This window comes from Simochromis diagramma, unplaced genomic scaffold (assembly GCF_900408965.1).
Source record: "Simochromis diagramma unplaced genomic scaffold, fSimDia1.1 OVJJ01000753.1, whole genome shotgun sequence".
NCBI classification, from domain to species: Eukaryota; Metazoa; Chordata; class Actinopteri; order Cichliformes; family Cichlidae; genus Simochromis; species Simochromis diagramma.
Genome location: NW_024387523.1, coordinates 18,019,075 through 18,038,273, shown reverse-complemented (window position 1 = coordinate 18,038,273; position 19,199 = coordinate 18,019,075). Strand labels below are relative to the sequence as shown.

Below are 19,199 nucleotides of genomic sequence, written 5' to 3'. Positions count from 1 at the left end.
ATCAGCGGAGATGTGGGTGCCCAGAAACCTGAAGGTGGAGATAGATTCAACCCATTCCCCATTTATAATTAGAGGGGAGTGGACCTGTCTGTGTCTGTCCATTATGAGTTCTTTTGTTTTAAGGATGTTCAGCTTTAGGTTGTTTTCGGAGCACCAGCGGGAAAAGTTCTCTACCTCCGCCCTGTACGCTGTCTTATCTCCATCAGAGATGAGTTTAACCACGGTGGTGTAATTAGCATACTTGACAATGACGAGAGTTGGCTTGGTTGGTGTGCAGTTATAGATGTACAGGGCGTGGGATCTGGTGCTGGATGACAGTCGAGGAGAGAGGTTGGGGGTTGGACTGATCGAGGCTGGTTTGTGAGGAAATCTTTGATCCAGGAGCAGGTAATAGGTGGTCCAGTTTGGTGGTGAGGATGTCTAGTATTATGGTGTTGGTGGTAAACGCTGAGCTGTAGTCCACGAAGAGCATCGTCAAGTAACTCTTCCTGTTCTGCAGATCATTTAGTGCTCTGTGAAAGGTGATGGTGTTAACAAAGAACTTATTTTAAATGGCATCTTTAAGCACGTTGTTTCTAATAGCCTGTTACAAAAAGACAGAATTTGTTCCCATTTCTTTTGTTGAATGTTTGAAAAATGTCAAAGAAAATGCAGTTTGACAAGCATGAAAAACTATTTTTACAACAACAATTTTATTCCAAAACAGCTATTGTCTGAGAACCTGGCATACTCAGCATGGTGTGCAGTGTGTCCTTAAAAAAGTAGCGGACAAAGGAAGTGACAGGCCTAAAAAAACTGCTGTAAAACACCCAAAAGAAGTGAAAATAAATAACCAATCGAGTAAGAGTTTAATTCTCTCACTCTGTCTGTTAGAGACACGTTTTAATGGTTGCAGAGTTGTTACAAAAGAAGAAGATGTGGTTTTGTGGGTGAGTCTGCATGCAAAAAGATTCATCTTGCTGATTTTCTTCTTGATTGGAAAGTGTAGAGCTGTGAAGGTGTGTGTGTGTGTTTTGTCTGTCTGTGGGTGTTTGAGTATGTTTGTGAGTGTTATGCTGGTGGAGTTTCAAAAGTGATAGTTGTTATTAACTACATGCTGAGTGTTTTCCATTTATGTTCCAGTGCATTTAAAAAAACACCAACGTGTGCACAGTGTGACATTTTAAAGAAGAAGAAAAACCTGACTCTTAGTGACAATGTCTTGTACGTACATTGTAGTTACAATATTTATAATTTCATTGTTAAAAGAAAGCATGGCCCCTGTCAGTTCTGAGGTTTTACGTCCCAGGATAACAACATTTTGATCCTTAGCAGGTCTCAAAATTAGACAAACCAAATGTCAGGCTGCATCTCAGACTCTACAGGCCTGGGTTATATGTTAAAGTTCATCACAGTACAAGTAGGAAAAGTCTGAACTAGTATGGCTGTTTTGGAAGGACTGCAGGGTGACAGCCGCTTCTCTCGAAAGAGAACATGGCAGCACAGCTTAGGTTTGTACCTGAATAAGTTACAAGACTTCTGGAACAATGTCCTTTGGACAGACAAGACCAAAGTGGAGCTGTTCGATCATAATGCACAGCACCACGTTTGGAGAAAACAGAACACAGCATATCAGCACAAACACCTCAAACACTGTTGCTTGGTGGTGGAGGGGTGATGATTTGGACTTCTTTTGCAACCATGGGGCACTGGGGATATTGCAGTCATTGAATTGACCATTAACTCAGTATAGCAAAGTATTCTAGAGTCAAATGTAAGGTCATCTGTCTGAAAACTAAGTATTGGCTGAAACACAATCAGGCAGGAACCACGAGGATTTCCCAACCACAGCAGGAAATCTACAACTGCATGGCTGAACAAGAAAAGAATCAAGGTGCTGCAGTGGCCTGGCCAAACTCTAGACCTCAACTTGATTGTGATGCTGTGGTGGGAGCTGTGCATAAGCAAATGCCCAAACCTCAGTGAACTGAAGTTACGTTGCAAAGAAGAGCGAGCCAAATTTCTTCCAGAGGTTTACGAGACTGATCAAGTGGCACAGAAAATGATAATTGGTCGAAGAGGTTCTATAAGCTATTAAATATCAGCGTTTACTCTGTTTTTCTGCATTTTGGCCTAATTTTAAATGAAACCAAACAAATAAAGTGAGAAATCTGATCTTTGCTGTGTTACCACTGAAATGAAACTAATTTAAAAACCTTTAAGAACATTAAAAGTGACAGAGGGCGTACTTTCTTTCTGCCATGACAGCAATTGTATAATTACAGTCATTCAGTTTTGTATGGTAAATGTTTTAATGCACTCATTTGTTCTTACGCAATGTGATTTCTAATAACCTAAAACCACAAACAACATTTAATATGCTGAGAGCGAGATACAGTCTTTTGTGCTTCATAAAAAACAGAACCCAACCCTGTCACTAGGTGTCAGTGTGTGACAGAGCATTGCTGTGTTGTTCCCCTGCCTCAGTGAAACCTCTGGAGTTGATCTGGCACAGACGGGGAGATCACAGGATCTTAAATAACTGAAAGGTAGCTTGCTGGCAGCAGCCTGTTCAGACAGACAGATGGACAAAGATTTTAGAGTGAGAAGTCGTTCTACGATCTGTCTCAGGGCACTAACTGAAGTCATGAGATTACTCTTAAACAGCTCAGCAGAGCTAAAAAAAAGTGAGTGTCACTGCAAAAAACCAAAACAAAAAACAGCTGACTGGAAAAGGAATCAGCAGGAAAAGCGAAGGTTATCAAATGATACGACCAAATATCCCCAAACAAAACATTGAGCAGATAAAGAACTTTCACATTCAGCAATTCCAGTCGGCCTTGCTGCCGAGCAAATCTGTTACTCTAGACCATCTTTACTGCACTACGCCGGCAGCTGTGGCAGCACAAGGCAGCTGTTAGTGCTTCATTTGATGACTTGGGTCACTTTTTTCCACCGGTGGCATGTTTTAACATAAAATAAAAAGTTCCCAAAAACCAGGCTGCAGTGATCACCACTATGACAATCAACAACCTGAACGTCTAACACACACCATCAATTCACTGATGAGTTAGATGAAGTACGTGTTTATTGCTTATTTGGTGTTAAACAGTTACAACGATAACCACACGACATCGTTCATATACAAGAATACAGGAGTATAAATATAAAGTATTTGTACTACAGGGTAGGATCTGTCAAAAAACACAAGACACACATTCAAAAAGTCATTCGCTCACACATCCGTGCAAACCAGCGACCTCACAGTGCGGTTTGCACTTTGCACACATTCAGTCACTCATTCACAAATCCAAATGGAAGACCAGTTCTGCCTCAAAAACAGGGCTCAGTCCCCCACGTGAAGTCTCTTTAGTGTTCAGAGTGTCGCCTGCACTCGAGGTCCTACTTCTGCTGTCCAGAGAGGACGCCGTCGTTCTTCATTTGGAATAAACAGGAGTAGAAGGGAGGGCTTCGAAAATGGACTAATCCTTCAGGAGACAGCTCGTCTTTGTCCCAGTTTGACCCTCACTTAAAGGGGACGTATTATCCTTTATAAATACTATTACAGCGGTGGGCCAAAGTTTTAAAAAATGAGTTCAATTTAGGTACAAGTGATTAATTCAGATTGTTTCAAACACTGTTTAAAAATATGATGTCACAGAAAGGGGATATTTTAGGTCCACAAACCTGTTTGTTCTCTGGCAACCAATCAAAGGAAAGCTGGCTTAACTGGAGGGTAAAAATAAGGATGAACTGACCCCCCGTATCTGACCTGAAAATCAGTCCAAGAATTTAGACATGGAGCAAGAAAGGAGCGTAACGCTGTTCAAAATAATGAAATGCATGTTACCGGTGCCAACAGTAGCAGGTTAACTATTAAAGTTTCCTGTGTTACCTTGGAAATATCCTGCATGACCCGTGAACATGTTAAAACACAACTGAAATCACCAACGTCTTCCACAGTCTGTAGAGGAACTTTGTCACACAGTCGTAATACACAGTTTTTTTGGCACAAGATGAGAAGAACTTTGTCTTCTGTAGCAAATACAGAGCAGGAGGGAAGGGGAGGGTCCAGGGGAAATGCAGTGCTGACACTCAACACCACAAGGGTGAAGCAGAGTCCATCAGTCATCCTGTCCCTGATTTCATTTGTTTATAATGAAAGATGTTAAACACGCTACACGCAGCACCTTCCACGTGACAGCACTGATGTTTAGACAGCACAACGAATGAGACACAAAGTCATGCGGGTGTGCAGCGCTTCACTCTCCTCCCATTGTGTCTTCTGCCAGTGAATCCACTGAGTCTTAAAGCTGCGCATGGCGAGTGTTCGCGCCACGACGCATCCTCGTCACACGCTGTTGAGGAGCAGGATGGACGTGGCGGAGGTGGGAGATGTGATTTCGGGGTTAATGTAGTGGGGGTCTCGCTCATCAGCGGGATCCTCATCTCGTTCTTGCGCTACATTCAAGGTCAGCTTGTTCAGACCGCTCTCCACTGTCGCCTCTGCTCCTTCTGCTCTGTTGCCTGGAAAACACGCAGGAAGAAAAGTGCAAGGAAAGGTTCAATTAAATCAGGGAAATTATCCGACATAGAGTTTTAGACAAAAGTTAACCAACAACTTCTACATTACGAGTCCTTCACAAGGACTCCTACTTTTATTTTAAACCTGTAACATCCTTTGCAAAATAATTCCTCAATCATTAGATTTGCTTTTGTTTGTCAGGAAACGTGCTCAGGATCAGGTTGCACATCAGTGCTCAGTGGGACACACACCTCTCTCCTGGTCGCAGTCTGGAGAGGAGGCGCCGCTGCACTGGCTGCGAGGGCCCAGGAGAGGCGAGGCGTGCCCGGAACTGCACACTGAGTCTGGGCTGTGAGAGCCAGAGGGGCTCGCTACCTCCAGGACACCGGTGGGGCAAGAGGAGGACAGGATGGAAGAGGAAGAGGGACAGGAGGAGAGATAGGAGGATGAGGAGGGGGTGCGGAGCAAGGAGGATGAGTAAGGTTGAGGCATGTCGACGGGGGTGGAGGCAGAGGTGGAAGGCGAGGAAGAGGTTGCTTGGGGCGAGGAGGTGGAGTGCGAGTCGGCCTCCTCCTCTGAGCTGCTGTGACTGCTCTCTTCATCGATAGACACTGACACCACTGAAACACACACACACACACACACACACACACACACACACACACACGGGGATGTGAGCTTGAAGACACACACATGCAAACGGCTCAACAAAAACAAAGAAATGATAACGCGGCTCGATGACGCGGGTGACTGCCCATCTCCGAGTGGGCGTGGCACTCACTCGACAAACCGTCCGACTCCATCTTGAAGTTGGCGATGTCGTCGCTGCTGCCGTCGCCTTCTGCTCCAACTCCCTGCTCCCTGGTGCCCATGGCGAGGGAACGTCGCTGGGCGTGGATCTCCTCTGAGATGCTCTCCAGGTTGCGGAGCGCCGTGCGGTACTCCGCTTTGGCAACCACAAGTTTGGCCTGAAGCTCGTCCACATGACGCTTTATTTGCTGTGAGAAATAAAACAGTGTTTCTCAGCAAAGACACCTTGTAATAAAACACAGATATATAGATTATGTACTGTTTACTCTTTCGAGTCTATGAGTAGGTGATATATACCTCCAGATGTAGGTAATACTTCGCTTTGAGTTCAAAATACGGTCTGCAGGGGGAGAAGAAGAAAAAAGTGAGAGGGGGAGGAGAGAAATTTAGCCCGCTGGAAGAAAAACCCTCCTCTGTGTGCAGTCACATTCCACGTCTCTATGGAGGGAGCGCAACCCAGTACTGTCAGCCAACACACAAAACATCTGGACTTCATCAGGTTACAGAAATTTCGCTTCCCCCACTTCTCGAGCGCCACTTTAGCTCAGTGGGTGAGCAGGCAACCACTTGCACCATGGCCAGAGTGCAGCGGCCTGGGCTTGAATCTGACCTACGGCCCTTTTCTGTGTCTTCGCACTCTCTGTCTCCTCTGTTTCCGGTCTATCTTCACTGCTAATCTATCCAGTAAAGGCAAAAAACCCCAACACGCTCGCATAAAAGGTTCAGGCGGCGGCGAACTTATGAGCAGCATTTCCCAAAATCCGATCACAAACCTCGATTTGTTGATGGAGCGTTTCAGTTTCTTCTCGAGCTGCCTCATGTGGCCTATGCAGGAATTGTGGTTGGCTGCTGTTTTCTTGTGCTCTGCTTCGCTGCACGTTCTCGCCTGCTCAGCCTCCATCACCTGAAACGACCGAGAAAAAAAACGCCTGAGGCTAAACCGCTCGTTCAGGATGGAATTTTTGGGCTGTGCTGCATTTATATACTTACTCTCTGTGTGGCGTGGTTAAGCATTTCCTGCCAGGCGGAGTCAAACTGCCGGGTGTCCTCCTCGAGCAGCCTCTCCTCGGCCAGGGCGATGGTCTCCTTGGCTGCCCGCAGGATCTCCACCGACCGCTGGAATTCCTGAGTGGCCTTCTGCGCTTCAATCTGAGCCTGGAGTTCAGGGAAGGACAAGCAGCGGTCAGAACTTATTAAGTCAGACTGGAAACCAAATGTTCCACCTAAAAATACAATTCAGGAGGTAAATATTACTGCTAACATTTCACACATTTCTGATGTCAAACAGCTCACTGCCTGCTCCATATTTTCCCTAATAGAGTACCTTTGCTTGGCTCACTGGTCAAAATAATGCTCATTTATCATCTACTGGTTCTCGGTGCAGTCTAAAAAAAAAAAAAAAGCTGCTTATGCTTCTTTCCCTACTTGCTTTAAGCCAGCTTTATCCTGATTGGTTGCCCTTGAAAAACAAAACCAAAAGATTTGAAGAGCTGTGTTCACAGCCAAAGCATGGACTGTGTATAAAAGATGGACAACGGCACACCTCCACATGCCCTCTCATGCATAAGTGCCTTAACTTTAGCCGGTAACTGGGAAAAAAACCCTCTTGGTTCTTCTTAGATTCGGCAGGAAGGCTAAAGCAGCGTATTGTTATTGGTTAATGATCTGTCAATAATAAAACATTAACCAATGGGTGTGCAGAGTCCCAGTGTCTTTGAGCCAGAGCTGTGTGCCCAAGATGACCATGTTAGAGATATGACATCATTAAGAGCCAAGATTAGAAAAATCTACACAAAACTGATCTTGAAACCTGAAACTTGGCTCATTGCTGAAACTTTATCCAGAGTAGAAGAATGACAAAAACTAGAGAAAAGCAAAACAGGTCCCTTTTAAATCATAGTGACAAATGACTTAAAATTGCTTTTATGAAGTAAAAGTTCACCGAGTAATTGTTCTTACATGGTATGAATGAACCAGGAGTCTTTGTGTTGCCTGTGTGTTTAATTTAGGACCCACACCCGCCCTCGGCCTCCCTCCCCTCACACCTCTAACCCTGAACCTGGTTCTGCTTGAGATTTCTTCCTCTGAAAAGGGAGTTTTTCCTTCCCACTGATACCAAAGGCTTACTCATAAGGAGCTTGTCTGACTGTTGGGGTTTTCTCTGTATTATTGTTGGGTCTTTATCTTACAATATAAAGCAACCCGAGGCGACTGTTGTTGTGATTTGACGCTATATAAATAAAACTGAATTGAATCGAATTGGTTGAGTCCTTATGACGCCCAAACAGGCCAACATTCATAGAAAAAGACAACTGAGCCTTGATCCAATAGACAAACAGAATCTTTGTCACTGAGGAAATCTGACACACTGTCAGTGGGCTCCTCCTACCCACAGTCACAGTTAACAGGAGGGTTATTCTCATCACGTTGGACATATTTGGACCCACTCAGACAGGCATAACTCCAAGGTCATTGCACTGGCTGAATGCTAACATGAAGTAGTTACAGTAACTCCAATTCAATGTCCTTGAAAGAGAGAATAATAATAATCAGGGAGAAACTTTCCCTCTGGTGATTAGTATTTAACAAGTGTATTATTAACAGTACAGCAGTTCAGAGGGACATATTTCATGCTGCCTGTCTGTCGGGTTTACAATGGAACCAAACCTGCTCGTCTAGTTTGTGTTTTTATCTCAAAGTGTTTTCAATGGACGATTGTTTCTACTAAATGGTCCTTTTAAACTAAGAAATAAAGCTGTGTATTCATGTTAACACTTATTATTATGTTAACATGAATGCACAGCTCAACGTCTCAAACATCTATTCTTTAAAATCCAAGAGCGATTTCTCTACCAGCGTTTTCCATAAACAGATGCAGACGCAGAAGAAAGCAAGACCCAAGCTGAAACACATGAATTGGTCTGTATGAATGTAATCCTGCTGACATGACGTCAAGGATAAGAAACTTATGTCACTTCTAACACATAGCCTACACATTGAAGCCTATACTTGGATTTACATTATAGAAACAGTGAAAACAATTATTTTTCTTACTTATTGTGAAGCTGAAATGTAACACAGTAACACTAAAGTCACTGTGTAATATACACCATTTGAACAAGAGCACCGGGTCACCTACATGCTCAGCCATGAGGTGAAGCTCCCGGTTTACAGTTTTTGTGCTTTTGTTAATAACAGAGGAAGTTTGGAGCGCTACAGTTATGGAGTCAGCAGCTCGTTGGCCATGCTTAGCTGAAACAATAATACCACTCACAGCTGATGGTTGAATATCTCGGAGGAAAGAAATTTCACTGTTGATTTCTTGCAACAGTGGCATCCTGTTACAGTGCCACACTCAAATTCAGAGAGCACATTAAAACAAGACAGACTGCATGGCTTTGTGCTTGACTTCAATCCTGTGGCAATGAGACTGAAACCACCTGAATTCAAAGGCAATATAGTGCCATCAAAATAGTCTGTCTATGATAGATAGGTACAAGTACAGTACCTGCTAACACTTTTCTGGAGGGGCTTTTTGCCTTTGATTAATAGGCCACCAGTGAGAGGTAGACAGGAAAAAGGGGCAAAGAGAGTAGGGGAAGGCATGCAGCAAAGGGCAGCAAGTTGGACTTGATCCCAGGGCCACTGCAACATATAGCCTGCTCAAGCAGTGAGCTGAACTGACACCAACCTTCTAGCAAGTATACACCTGTATACTTTGAGTGACTGAAAACAATGTGGACAACAGCAGTGTTAATGAGCTACAAAAAAAGTTGGAGTATAACCAGGAGATTTTCTCTGTCCTTGTCCCTGATAGCAACGCACTTCACGTTACTAAGGTCAGTGTAGTCACACAAGCTGTTAACCCGTGTAACGTCGGCCATGTTTAAGATAAACCCAGCAGTGATCAGAGGTCTGCTCCAACTCACAAAAAATGTAGAAAATACAAAATCTTTGGCGTCAATTGTCGTGACAGTGTTGTTGCTAAGGCCTGTGAAAGGTGACGAGAGAGAGAAAAGAGGCGGAAGATAACAGCTTTTTATTGCGCGCGATCTGCTATTTCAACAAAGTGGTAAAGATGAATCCTTCCTCTTTGTCTCTCATCGTGACCCATTTCCCAGGCTCTAAGAGCAGGGAGGTTGAGGGGGGAAACAGAAGGAGGGTAATAGATATTTAATGAGGCAAAAACAAGAAGAAAAACAGAAAAAAGGAACTGAAACATTAAAACAACATCCATCTTTTTTTGTGACAAGATGAAGACAGAAAGAGACACAAAAATACCAGAACTTCCCAATCAGAGCAGCTTTTCTCATTGCTGGCTTGGTGGTGTTTCCATGAAGTGTCAGTGCTGTGTGAGTTTCTGCCTTTTGCAAAAAGCCTGACGAAAAGTCTTTGTCACCCTCGTGAATAACGTGTCAACGCTTGAGAACACAATTTGCCATTATCTTCATGACACAAAAGCACACTGAGCTTCAGACACCACGCACATAATGAATGGGCTTTGTTATCAGTTAATTAAGTTGATGTCATAGAGACCAAATCATGTGACACTCAGAACCAAACAATATGATGTTCTTTTGATCTGAAATAGCCTGGCAGGCTGTGATGTGCACCATGGCTGCATGTGTGTGTGTGTGAGACTCATTCATGTGTCAGACACAGTCACCCCGTCTGATGTCTAAGTCTCTCTAAAGACATCCTATTTACAATTTCAAACGGGTGAGAGGGTTGCAGGGCTGGGAAAGGTGGAGAAAGGTGACTAATACCCAATGTGGTGAGGGACACAGCCAGACAGGCAGCGGTGCAGAAGTGAATGCTGGGTAAAAAGGACAAAAGAGAGGACAGTGCAGGCAAATTCCTATATACCCCCCACCCACCCCAATCGTTGTTGGAATGTAAGGGGGAAAACATGGGGGGCGGTGTTTGAGGGAATGTAACTGGCTTATGGGTGGGGGTAGATGGAATATGTGTGTGTCTGTGGTGGAGGGTCAGCGAGGTCATGCATGAGTCCTTTTAAAGTAGGTCGTGTATTAAATATTAAATATTTGTCTATAAATCATAACCAGACAATACGCCAGTTTAAACCCGAGACCGTTATCGGCTTTGCTCTGTTTAAATCACCCAAACACGCGCGCGCGCACACACACACACACACACACACACACACACACACACACATATACACACACACATGCACACACACGCAAGCAAAGGATTTTGATCCTTTCGTGCAAATGCCGGTCCCATCAAAATTCAAAACCTCCAGTAATCCCTGGCTCTCACGTGTTAATACCAGAAGCAGATGCCACCGGCAGGTATTTTGTCACAGCGCAACAGAGATAAGCAACATACACACACACACACACATACGTACATTCACACACACACGTGTACAAAATCTATTTCAGTTTGACATGCAAATGTCAGCCTTCTGATGCATGACTCATAAGCTCCTGTATTGGCTAAGATGGAGGGGTGGAAACTTCAACAGCCCGGAGCAATAAATGAGATGAGCCACTGCAGAGGGAGAAGCACAGATTTGGTGTCCTAACCTTTAGGTTGTGTTGCCCTGCTTTGTGTCTCCCTGCAGCAGTGCTGCAAGCACGACAAGTACTCCCAGATCCAGCAAAAAGAAACAAGTCAGGCCATGCAAAATGTCGCAAGTCTATCACCACGCAGAGACTGCGTGTGCGTGCGTGTGTGCATGCGTGAGACACTAGCTTAAGATGCAGAGCTGTGACTGAGTTTAAATATAGGCGTCATGTGACCGTACTCCCTTTAAGTAGATAGAAGCGGCTCTGTTTAAACTTCTCATTGTTAATCCTCAGTAATCCTGCCCTCACACTGTCTGCTGACCTTGGAGTCACTCCCGCTCACTCTTGTGAATGTGTGTGTGTGTGTGTGTGTGTGTGTGTGTGCGTGCATGTGTGTGTACCTGTCTTGCCACTTTGCGGGCCTCCCAGTAGGGTTTGGAGTCATCCACGGCTCGCCCGATCTTCTTCACCTGCTCATCCAGTTTAACTGTTGCCTCAACCAGCACTGCTCGGAACCTCTGACGGAAGTCCTTCACACACACACAAACAAACACACACACTTAGAAATGAGGAGAGGAACTTATCGGGTCACACTATGAGGTTGGACATGGTAGACTGCTCAAAGCACCACTGTGTCTTCAGTGGAGCTTTACAGAACAACAACTGTGGTTATTATTTATATCTGTGTAATATCAGGCCTTATTGTGGTGTGCGATTTCCTGTTGCCCCCATTAGTCATACCCATATACAAGAGCATGGTTTACCCATGTAACACACAACTGTAGAGTGTGTAAACTATATTTTGTTTTCTTTGTTTTATGCAGTGGGTGTGTCAGCTCTCATTGTTGCTGAGCAGCATTGCTTATGTTTTTTGGTGGTGACCCACTGAATGAGTATGAGTAAGGATGAAGCATTACTGCAGGAGGGCCCAATATCCGTGTGCATTTATGCAGCTACTTTTGTGTGTCTGTGTATGCTTTAATTTGCTGAAGAGGGGTTTAAAAGCAGCTGCATCCTCTTCACAGAGCACAGATCGGCATAAATGAGCGGTTAAAGAGGGAGAAGGGAGAGGGCGCTACAGGAAACACACTTCCTGTGACATCATCGCATTTCCTACGTCCTGTTCCTGCAACGACGGGTGACACGTCACAGAATCTACAAGGTAAACTCTGTGAGCACACTGCTGGCCTTACATACTGCTCAGGAAACTAAATAGGGGCCCGATTGTTGGAACTGGGCACGACCGTACACAAATATAATGTTTGTGCATTCAAATGCCAAATGTTCAAAACTAGTTTAATCAAACAAATTCAAGATTTATTGTAAACAAATGGAATAACTGCGGTGTGAGAAAGTCTTGAGTCACCCCTTATTTCTTTATATTTTACTAAGAAAGTGGGAAACGTGCAGAGGTTACTGAAACATCAGCAAACATCATACAAGACAACAAAAGAATGAGGTAATGTCAAAGACAAATCTACTGAGAATAAAACTTATTGGATGACTCACTTTTTTTGTTTGAGTCACCTATTCCACGCTGCACCGTTACACTGAAACCTGGGGTTTCCCCACCTGTCAACACCTACTTTAAGCCCTGCTATGACCACCTTTACTCATCATCACAGTCTGAACTCCCTTACATAAGCATACTGGCCATTTCTTTGAGTCGTCTTCAGGAATAGTTCTCCAGGCTTGTTGAAGGACATTCAAAGCTCTTCTTTGGATGTTTCTGCCTTTTGTTTGGTTCTCTGTGAGCATGATCGCACACTGCTTCAATAATGTTGAGGTCCAGGCTCAGGGGAGGCCAATCCATGACTGATAGTGTTCTTTCATTGTGCGCTTTTCTATTCAGGGATGTTTATAATGCACTATCAGTGTGTTTGGTATCACTGTCATACTGAAAAATGAAGCTGCTGATCACACACTGTCCACTTTTCTTGATGGTAGTTTTCTGCATTCAGGGACCAAACATTTCAACTTAACTGTAATTTATTTATATAGCTTCAAATCACAACAAGAGTTGCCTTAAGGTGCTTTATATTGTAAGGTAAAAACCCTACAATAATACAGAGAAATCCCCAACAATCATATGACCCCCTATAAACGACTGCTTGGTGGGAAGTAAAAACTCCCTTTTAACAGGAAGAAACCACCAGCAGAACCAGGCTCAGGGTTGCCATCTGCAATGACTTGTTGGGGTTGAGTGGACCAATACAGGACAAACACACGCCGTGGAAGAATTTGGATTTGGATTCATGTCTCCATCAGTCCTGTTGTCACTTATTTTCAGTGGCAGCAGGGCCAGATGCATCTCTCAGGTCCTGTTTCAAGGCTTTTCTGGATTTAAAAAAATTCCTGAAAGATACTGCGTTTAAGTCAAAGTTCGTCTGGGTGGATGCTCCCCATAAGCAAAAGACCAGAATACTCAAGAGACATTCAAGAGGTGTGTACCCAAGATGATATCCCTTCAGTGGCATCATACAGAGCCAAGAGTAGAAAAAGCTTAATTTAATTTTTCCATACAATAACTGCATTATTTCAATTCACCACAGCAAATGTTATATGTATGACAAAAAAAATAAGGACATGTATATTAGGCTCGTTAAGGCAGGTCAGCTCATCAGGAGCTGACAGATTCAATTGTTCCTCTGGGACAATAATAAAGAAGACTTAGTTATCGCTTCATAATAAAGGTTAAAATTTAAAATTCTGTTTATTTTCTATGGGAGGCTCATGATGGCACGCATCACAAGGGCACAGTCCCACATCTGCCAGACATAGAAGAGATTTAACGTTGTGTTGGCAGGCAGAGTCAACTGTGGATTTAAACTCTCTGCCCAAACTTACTCATCATCTGAATCTACCGTACATCATTTTTAATCAGCTCCAGGCTGCAGGAGAACCCCCTGCAGCCTGCCAGGGGCTCCTTCCATAGTCCTTAGCTCCTCCTTAGCTTTTTTTTTGTTGCCTCCAGATGCATCCATGTTTCCTCTTCTGTCTGCTTGTGTATTCACATCGATCACCCTACTTATAATGCTGTTTCCTGTAAACACTGCCAAAGCTGTGAAAAAGCTGAGCTTTCCAAAAAGCACCAAGAAACAATACGTTAAAAAATAAAATCAGGATATGTATATATGTATATATATATATATAAAGTTAAAATTCAGCTGGAAAACATGGATTAAAACATGGATTACAGGAAAATCTCTCCTCCTGTCCCTCTCTGTCTCTGTGCGTGCTGTTACGGTCATTCCAGCTGTGGTTTGCTGGGTTTGGATGTGAGCGCAGGGCTAATGAGAAACAGAAGAGGCCTACTTTCAGGAAAACAAAAAACTGAGGCCTCGCTCTGGAATGTTTTCACTTTTCCTCAACAGTGACCCAGCTAGCACACACTTGAGCCGAAGCTGCCCCTTCTGTGTGCCGTCTGCCCTCCTGCAGTTGTTCGCTTCACTTTACATCCTTTATTCCTCCATAATGTGTCTGATTCCTGTTTCTGTTCAGACTCCTAAATGAACGTGAGTGTTATGAGCAAATAGATGAATTTCACCAACCGCTCCACGGCAGTGTTTCCGACTAAGACCACAGCTGCACTAGGAGTTTATAAAGTGCAGGGAGGGACAGTTCCTGCTTCAGTTTTTCCACCTCTTCCCACTGATGCACATTTAGTAGTTTTCCATCTTTCGAAAGCTTTCCGTTTAGACTGTTTTAAAACGATGGCACCGTTGCTAGGCAAATCCCTGACACTACAGTGGCAGAGAGACAAATCTCACAGCGCTGACACGATTTCTCACCACTTTAGAGTTTTTAAAAAAAGTGAGACTTAGTGACTGCTGGGTGGGTGCCAGAGCTCGGCTTACGCCCTGCTCTCAGTGTTTGAGGGGCAATAATTCTGATGCCAGCAGTGTGTGTTGTTGGGTCTCACCTCCAGCTCACTCTCCCAGCGGTTAATGTCGTCTGTAGACTGGTTCAACTTCTCCAGCTCTCCCTGTTTACAGAAAACACACCAGTGATGGAAAACACACACACACAGAGGGAGAAAGGGAGGAGTGTGATTAAATAAGACTGGCAATCCTCAGGCTGTGACTCGTGTTAACCAAATTATTGAACTTACAGCTCTCAGTAGGTCATTTTGGAGACAGTCAAAACATGACGCACAAACACACACACACACACACAAACACTCTGACATTTTTTACCCTACTGTCACTCCACATCTGGAATCATTGTCCTAACCCCACCTTACCTGTATTCTGGGGTCCACTTCTTCCTCCTCGTCAGCACCCTGCAGGTCATCCTCACAGGTATTCCCATTTCGCTCCATTGTCGGAATTTCTGGGAGATTTCTGGTAACCAAACGAGGGTCTTCGGCGCAAACTAAGCGCGACCCCGGGGTGCTGAACAGCACAGGAGCGATCCAAACCCGCTCTAACCTTTAGCGCGGTGCATAGCTGGGCTTTTTAAAAGCGGGCAGCGAGTTTAAAGAGACGTCCACCCGCGGGAAGAGCGGACACGCGAACTACAGCGGACCACAACCTCGCGGAGGACGAGCTGCGAACGAAGAAAGCGTTTAACTACAGCGAGACCTACGGCTACTTCCGTTTGGGACATTCAAAATAAAAGCGGCGCGTAACGTTTACGTCTGCAAGCCGGACCTGAAAGGGGGAGGGGCCAGGCACGTGTCTTATTACAAAGCTGTTAGCTTAAAAGTGGCGCTGCGCGTGAGTTTATGTTTGATGGATACTTGCTCTCAGATTATTTATCTGGACATTATATTTTAGTTCCTTATAATCTTACTGCACAAGCTTTTTAAACCAGATACAACAGATAAAAGTATCGATAAACGTATTATCGATTTTACCGATAAACAATCTCAACAATGCTCAGTCATCCAGGTAAGGACATCCCTCAAGGTTGATTTTGTGTATCTGGACTTAACGTTTTCAGTGGGAGAAACATTTTGTCACTTATACAAGTGACTTCTTCTCTCTCAGCTGACTACAGGTTTGCCCAGCCTTATAAACAGTCCATTTACACAATGACTGAAACTCCCACACTGAATGAACAGTGGGCTTTGACGCCAGTTTCTTGATCATTGCAAACTGTCATGACCATTGATCTGCAACCACCGATCAATGGCTGTATCCCAATTCAGGGTCTGCAGCCTAAAAGTACGCAGCCTTAACGGTCCACAAGGGCCGCGTACTCAAAGACCGCTAAGGCCGGAAGTGCGAGGCTTGTGAAATGGGACGGTCTAGCCTCCGTCTCGCTGCCCAGGTTGCCTAGCAACCATGATACTAACAGCTGGAAACGTTTCATACAGCTTTGTTTGACAGAAATGAAGGAGAAAATCTTTTGTTCATTTGTTTGTTTGTTTCTACATGAGCTTTGATCATTCTCTGTAAGATTAAGGTCAGCTATTGGACGGCGTATATTTTAAAGTAAAGGCTTTAAAACCAAGTTAGTACAAACGTCACTAATGTCACATAACTTTGCCGACATGTGGCCAACAGTAATGTTTTAATGTTCTTCGTTATTAAACATTTGCACATAAATAAGTGACATAATATTCAGTACTTACTTAAAGTTTACTCTTCGGGCGCCCCTCATCCGCCGTTTTTTTCCGGCAAAATTATCCACACCCAGCGCCGCGCTATGCATTCTGGGATATGTTGGGCCATGAAGTCTACACCGCCACATCCTTAAAATTCAGGGAAATGAAGGACGCATTTGAGGGCCGCAATTCGAGCAGCTCTTGAATTGGGACAACCTTCGTTGTGTCGTAGCTTAGCAGTGTTGGTCAAGTTACTTGAAAAAGTAATCAGTAACTAATTACCGATTACTTCCCCCAAAAAAGTAATCCTGTTACATTACTGATTACTTATTTTCAAAAGTAATTAATTACTTAGTTACTTAGTTACTTTTTAAAAACACGATTTACAACCTGAATAGGTAATAAAGCGATAGATCTTTCAGCCCAATTCTACTTTTTCTGCATAATCCATCATACAAAATGTAATCAAATGGAAAAGTCCTTTTTTAAAACTTGATTTATTAGTTTTAGTCTTTTAACTTTATGCATCAAGCAAAAAAAGTAATGGTAATCTAATTATTTTGCAATAGTAATCCCTTACCTTACTCGTTACCTGAAAAAAGTAATCACATTACAGTAACGCGTTACAAGTAACGCGTTACTTCCCATCTCTGTAGAATAGAATAGAATAGAATAGAATTCAACTTTATTGTCATTGCACATGCACAGGTACAGGGCAACGAAATGCAGTTTGCATCCATCCAGAAGTGCTTTAGTGATATAGATATATTACAATATATATTAGCAATAATATAGATATGTGAGTATATTACAGAAATGGGTCTATTATGGTATGTTATAATGTACACGGTATGAAGTATGTTGTGAATATTCTATAACTATATTCTATATTCTATATTCTATATTCTATAACAGGCTGTAGTGAGTACAAGCTATGTACAGGATATGAACAGGATATAAATATGAAAAACTATACAGAATATGAAATAAATAACTTTACAGAATCTGAGATATACAGTTATACAGAAATGGGAACTATGCAAGTTGTAAACAGTTGTAGGATTAAAGATTATCGAATGTACAGAATGATTATTTACACAGAGCTATACAGTAGTGCAGTTACGATAAGTGAGGGTGTAGATAGTTTCTACAGAGGCTATATAAAGTGCTAGTGGTTGTGAGTGGTGGTTCAGTCCATGTTATTATTGTGTGTTTGAGGGTACAGTTGTCCAGAGGGCAGGAGGGCGAAGAGTCCATGTGATGGGTGACTGGGGTCTTTGATGATTTTCCCAGCCCTTTTCAGACACCGCTTCCTGTAGATGTCTTTTATGGCAGGAAGTGGTGCTCCGGTGATGCGCTGGGCAGTTTTCACGACCCTCTGCAACGCCTTCCGGTCCGAGGCAGAGCAGTTCCCATACCAGACTGTTATACAGTTGGTCAGGATGCTCTCGATGGTGCAACGATAGAAGTTCACCAGGATGTCTGAGGACAGGTGGTTCTTCCTCAGAGTCCTCAAGAAGAAGAGGCGCTGGTGAGACCAGCTTGGAGCAGTTGGTCGTCCAGGTGAGATCCTCGGAGATGTGGACTCCCAGGAACTTGAAGCTGCTCACACGCTCCACAGCCGTCCCCTTAATGTGGATGGGTGGATGTGGGTCAGCATTCCTCCTGTAGTCCACGATGAGCTCCTTGGTCTTCTCGGTGTTAAGCAGCAGGTTGTTTAGCTTAGTCTATAACCCGGGCAAACATGAGGCCTGGGGGCCAGAATTGGCCAAGCAAAGACTCCATTTCGGACTACTGGACGGCTTTGGAAAATGCAAAGGACGGCATAAATACTTTACCTTTTAAATATATTTTAATATGTTTAGCAGCTTTTTCTTCTGGTAATTACCAGAATTACACATCTTTAAAGACGTTCCCTATTGCCATTCATACTACAGAGTAATACTATGTAATACTAAGTAAATATAGGGCCAGTATTGCTGATAACAATACCGACACTGATACTTTTCATCTATAAAGACAGCTTAGCAGTGTATCATGATTTATGGTATGACTCATCAGAAGTTTGCAAATTCTGAACACACTTTAATGTCTACTAAATCACTGTGATTCTACAATAACGAGTTAACACAATAAAAACACACCTTTCAGCGTTTTATGCATTTTGAAACTGTTTATTTTTGGAGACCTGATATGTAAATGTACCTGTCCCTAAAGCACAATGTATGTTGTTTACATGTGCTATAAGCTATGAATAAAATAGACCTGACAGTCAACACAAAAAGACTTTGAGATACCATGTAGATATATATACCGTTATATGTATATTTTTATATATGGTATATGTTTTAATTCACAAAAAAGTGACTTCACACAATTCAGTGAACTTAGAGGATAGAAACAAAGTATCGATCCAAAACCAGCGTTGTTATTGATACTATTAATATTTGGATTGATCTGCTCACCTTTGCCCATGAAATAAAATATGTTTAAAATCCCTGGCTTGTCATAACACAACTGATCTACAAAGACCAGGCACTGAACAAATGATACAGAGTACAAAGTACAGTATTTGAATTGATAGTTAGATTAGACACCCTATCCACAGCCTACTGGTTGGGTAGAGGAGCAGAATGCTCTCCTCATCATGCTGCAGTCCGGGCGGACCTTTGCAGCCCTCAAATCATCTTCTCTCACTCACACTTCTGGTACTGCCACAGTCTTTTATCCTCTGCTATCTTTAAATGTTTTTATCCCTATTTTTTTTTTATATATAATTTAATTATTTTATTAATTGATT

General features: G+C 43.2%; 1 protein-coding gene across 1 annotated transcript; it reads right to left on the bottom strand.

The window, feature by feature from the left end:
• Positions 1-3,045: 3,045 nt before the first annotated feature.
• Positions 3,046-15,438, bottom strand: sh3bp5a (SH3-domain binding protein 5a (BTK-associated)). Its single transcript, XM_040021025.1, has 9 exons — positions 15,092-15,438; positions 14,771-14,833; positions 11,250-11,378; positions 6,305-6,469; positions 6,088-6,218; positions 5,612-5,654; positions 5,286-5,502; positions 4,756-5,124; positions 3,046-4,506 (listed from the first exon to the last, which is right to left on the bottom strand). The coding sequence occupies exons 1-9, from the start codon at positions 15,167-15,169 to the stop codon at positions 4,331-4,333; spliced, it is 1,371 nt and encodes a 456-aa protein (XP_039876959.1). The 5' UTR covers positions 15,170-15,438; the 3' UTR covers positions 3,046-4,330.
• Between the last annotated feature and the right edge of the window lie 3,761 nt (positions 15,439-19,199).

What these genes read in the sequence shown, in the direction of transcription:
- sh3bp5a (XM_040021025.1), bottom strand. Translation starts at nt 15,169, where the DNA reads ATGGAGCGAAATGGGAATACCTGTGAGGATGACCTGCAGGGTGCTGAC. An exon ending in GCTGGGAGAGTGAGCTGGAG is followed by an intron (nt 11,379 to 14,770) that starts GTGAGACCCAAC and finishes GTGTGTGTGAAG; the next exon opens with GACTTCCGTCAGAGGTTCCG. An exon ending in AGACTGCGACCAGGAGAGAG is followed by an intron (nt 4,507 to 4,755) that starts GTGTGTGTCCCA and finishes CGTGTTTTCCAG; the next exon opens with GCAACAGAGCAGAAGGAGCA.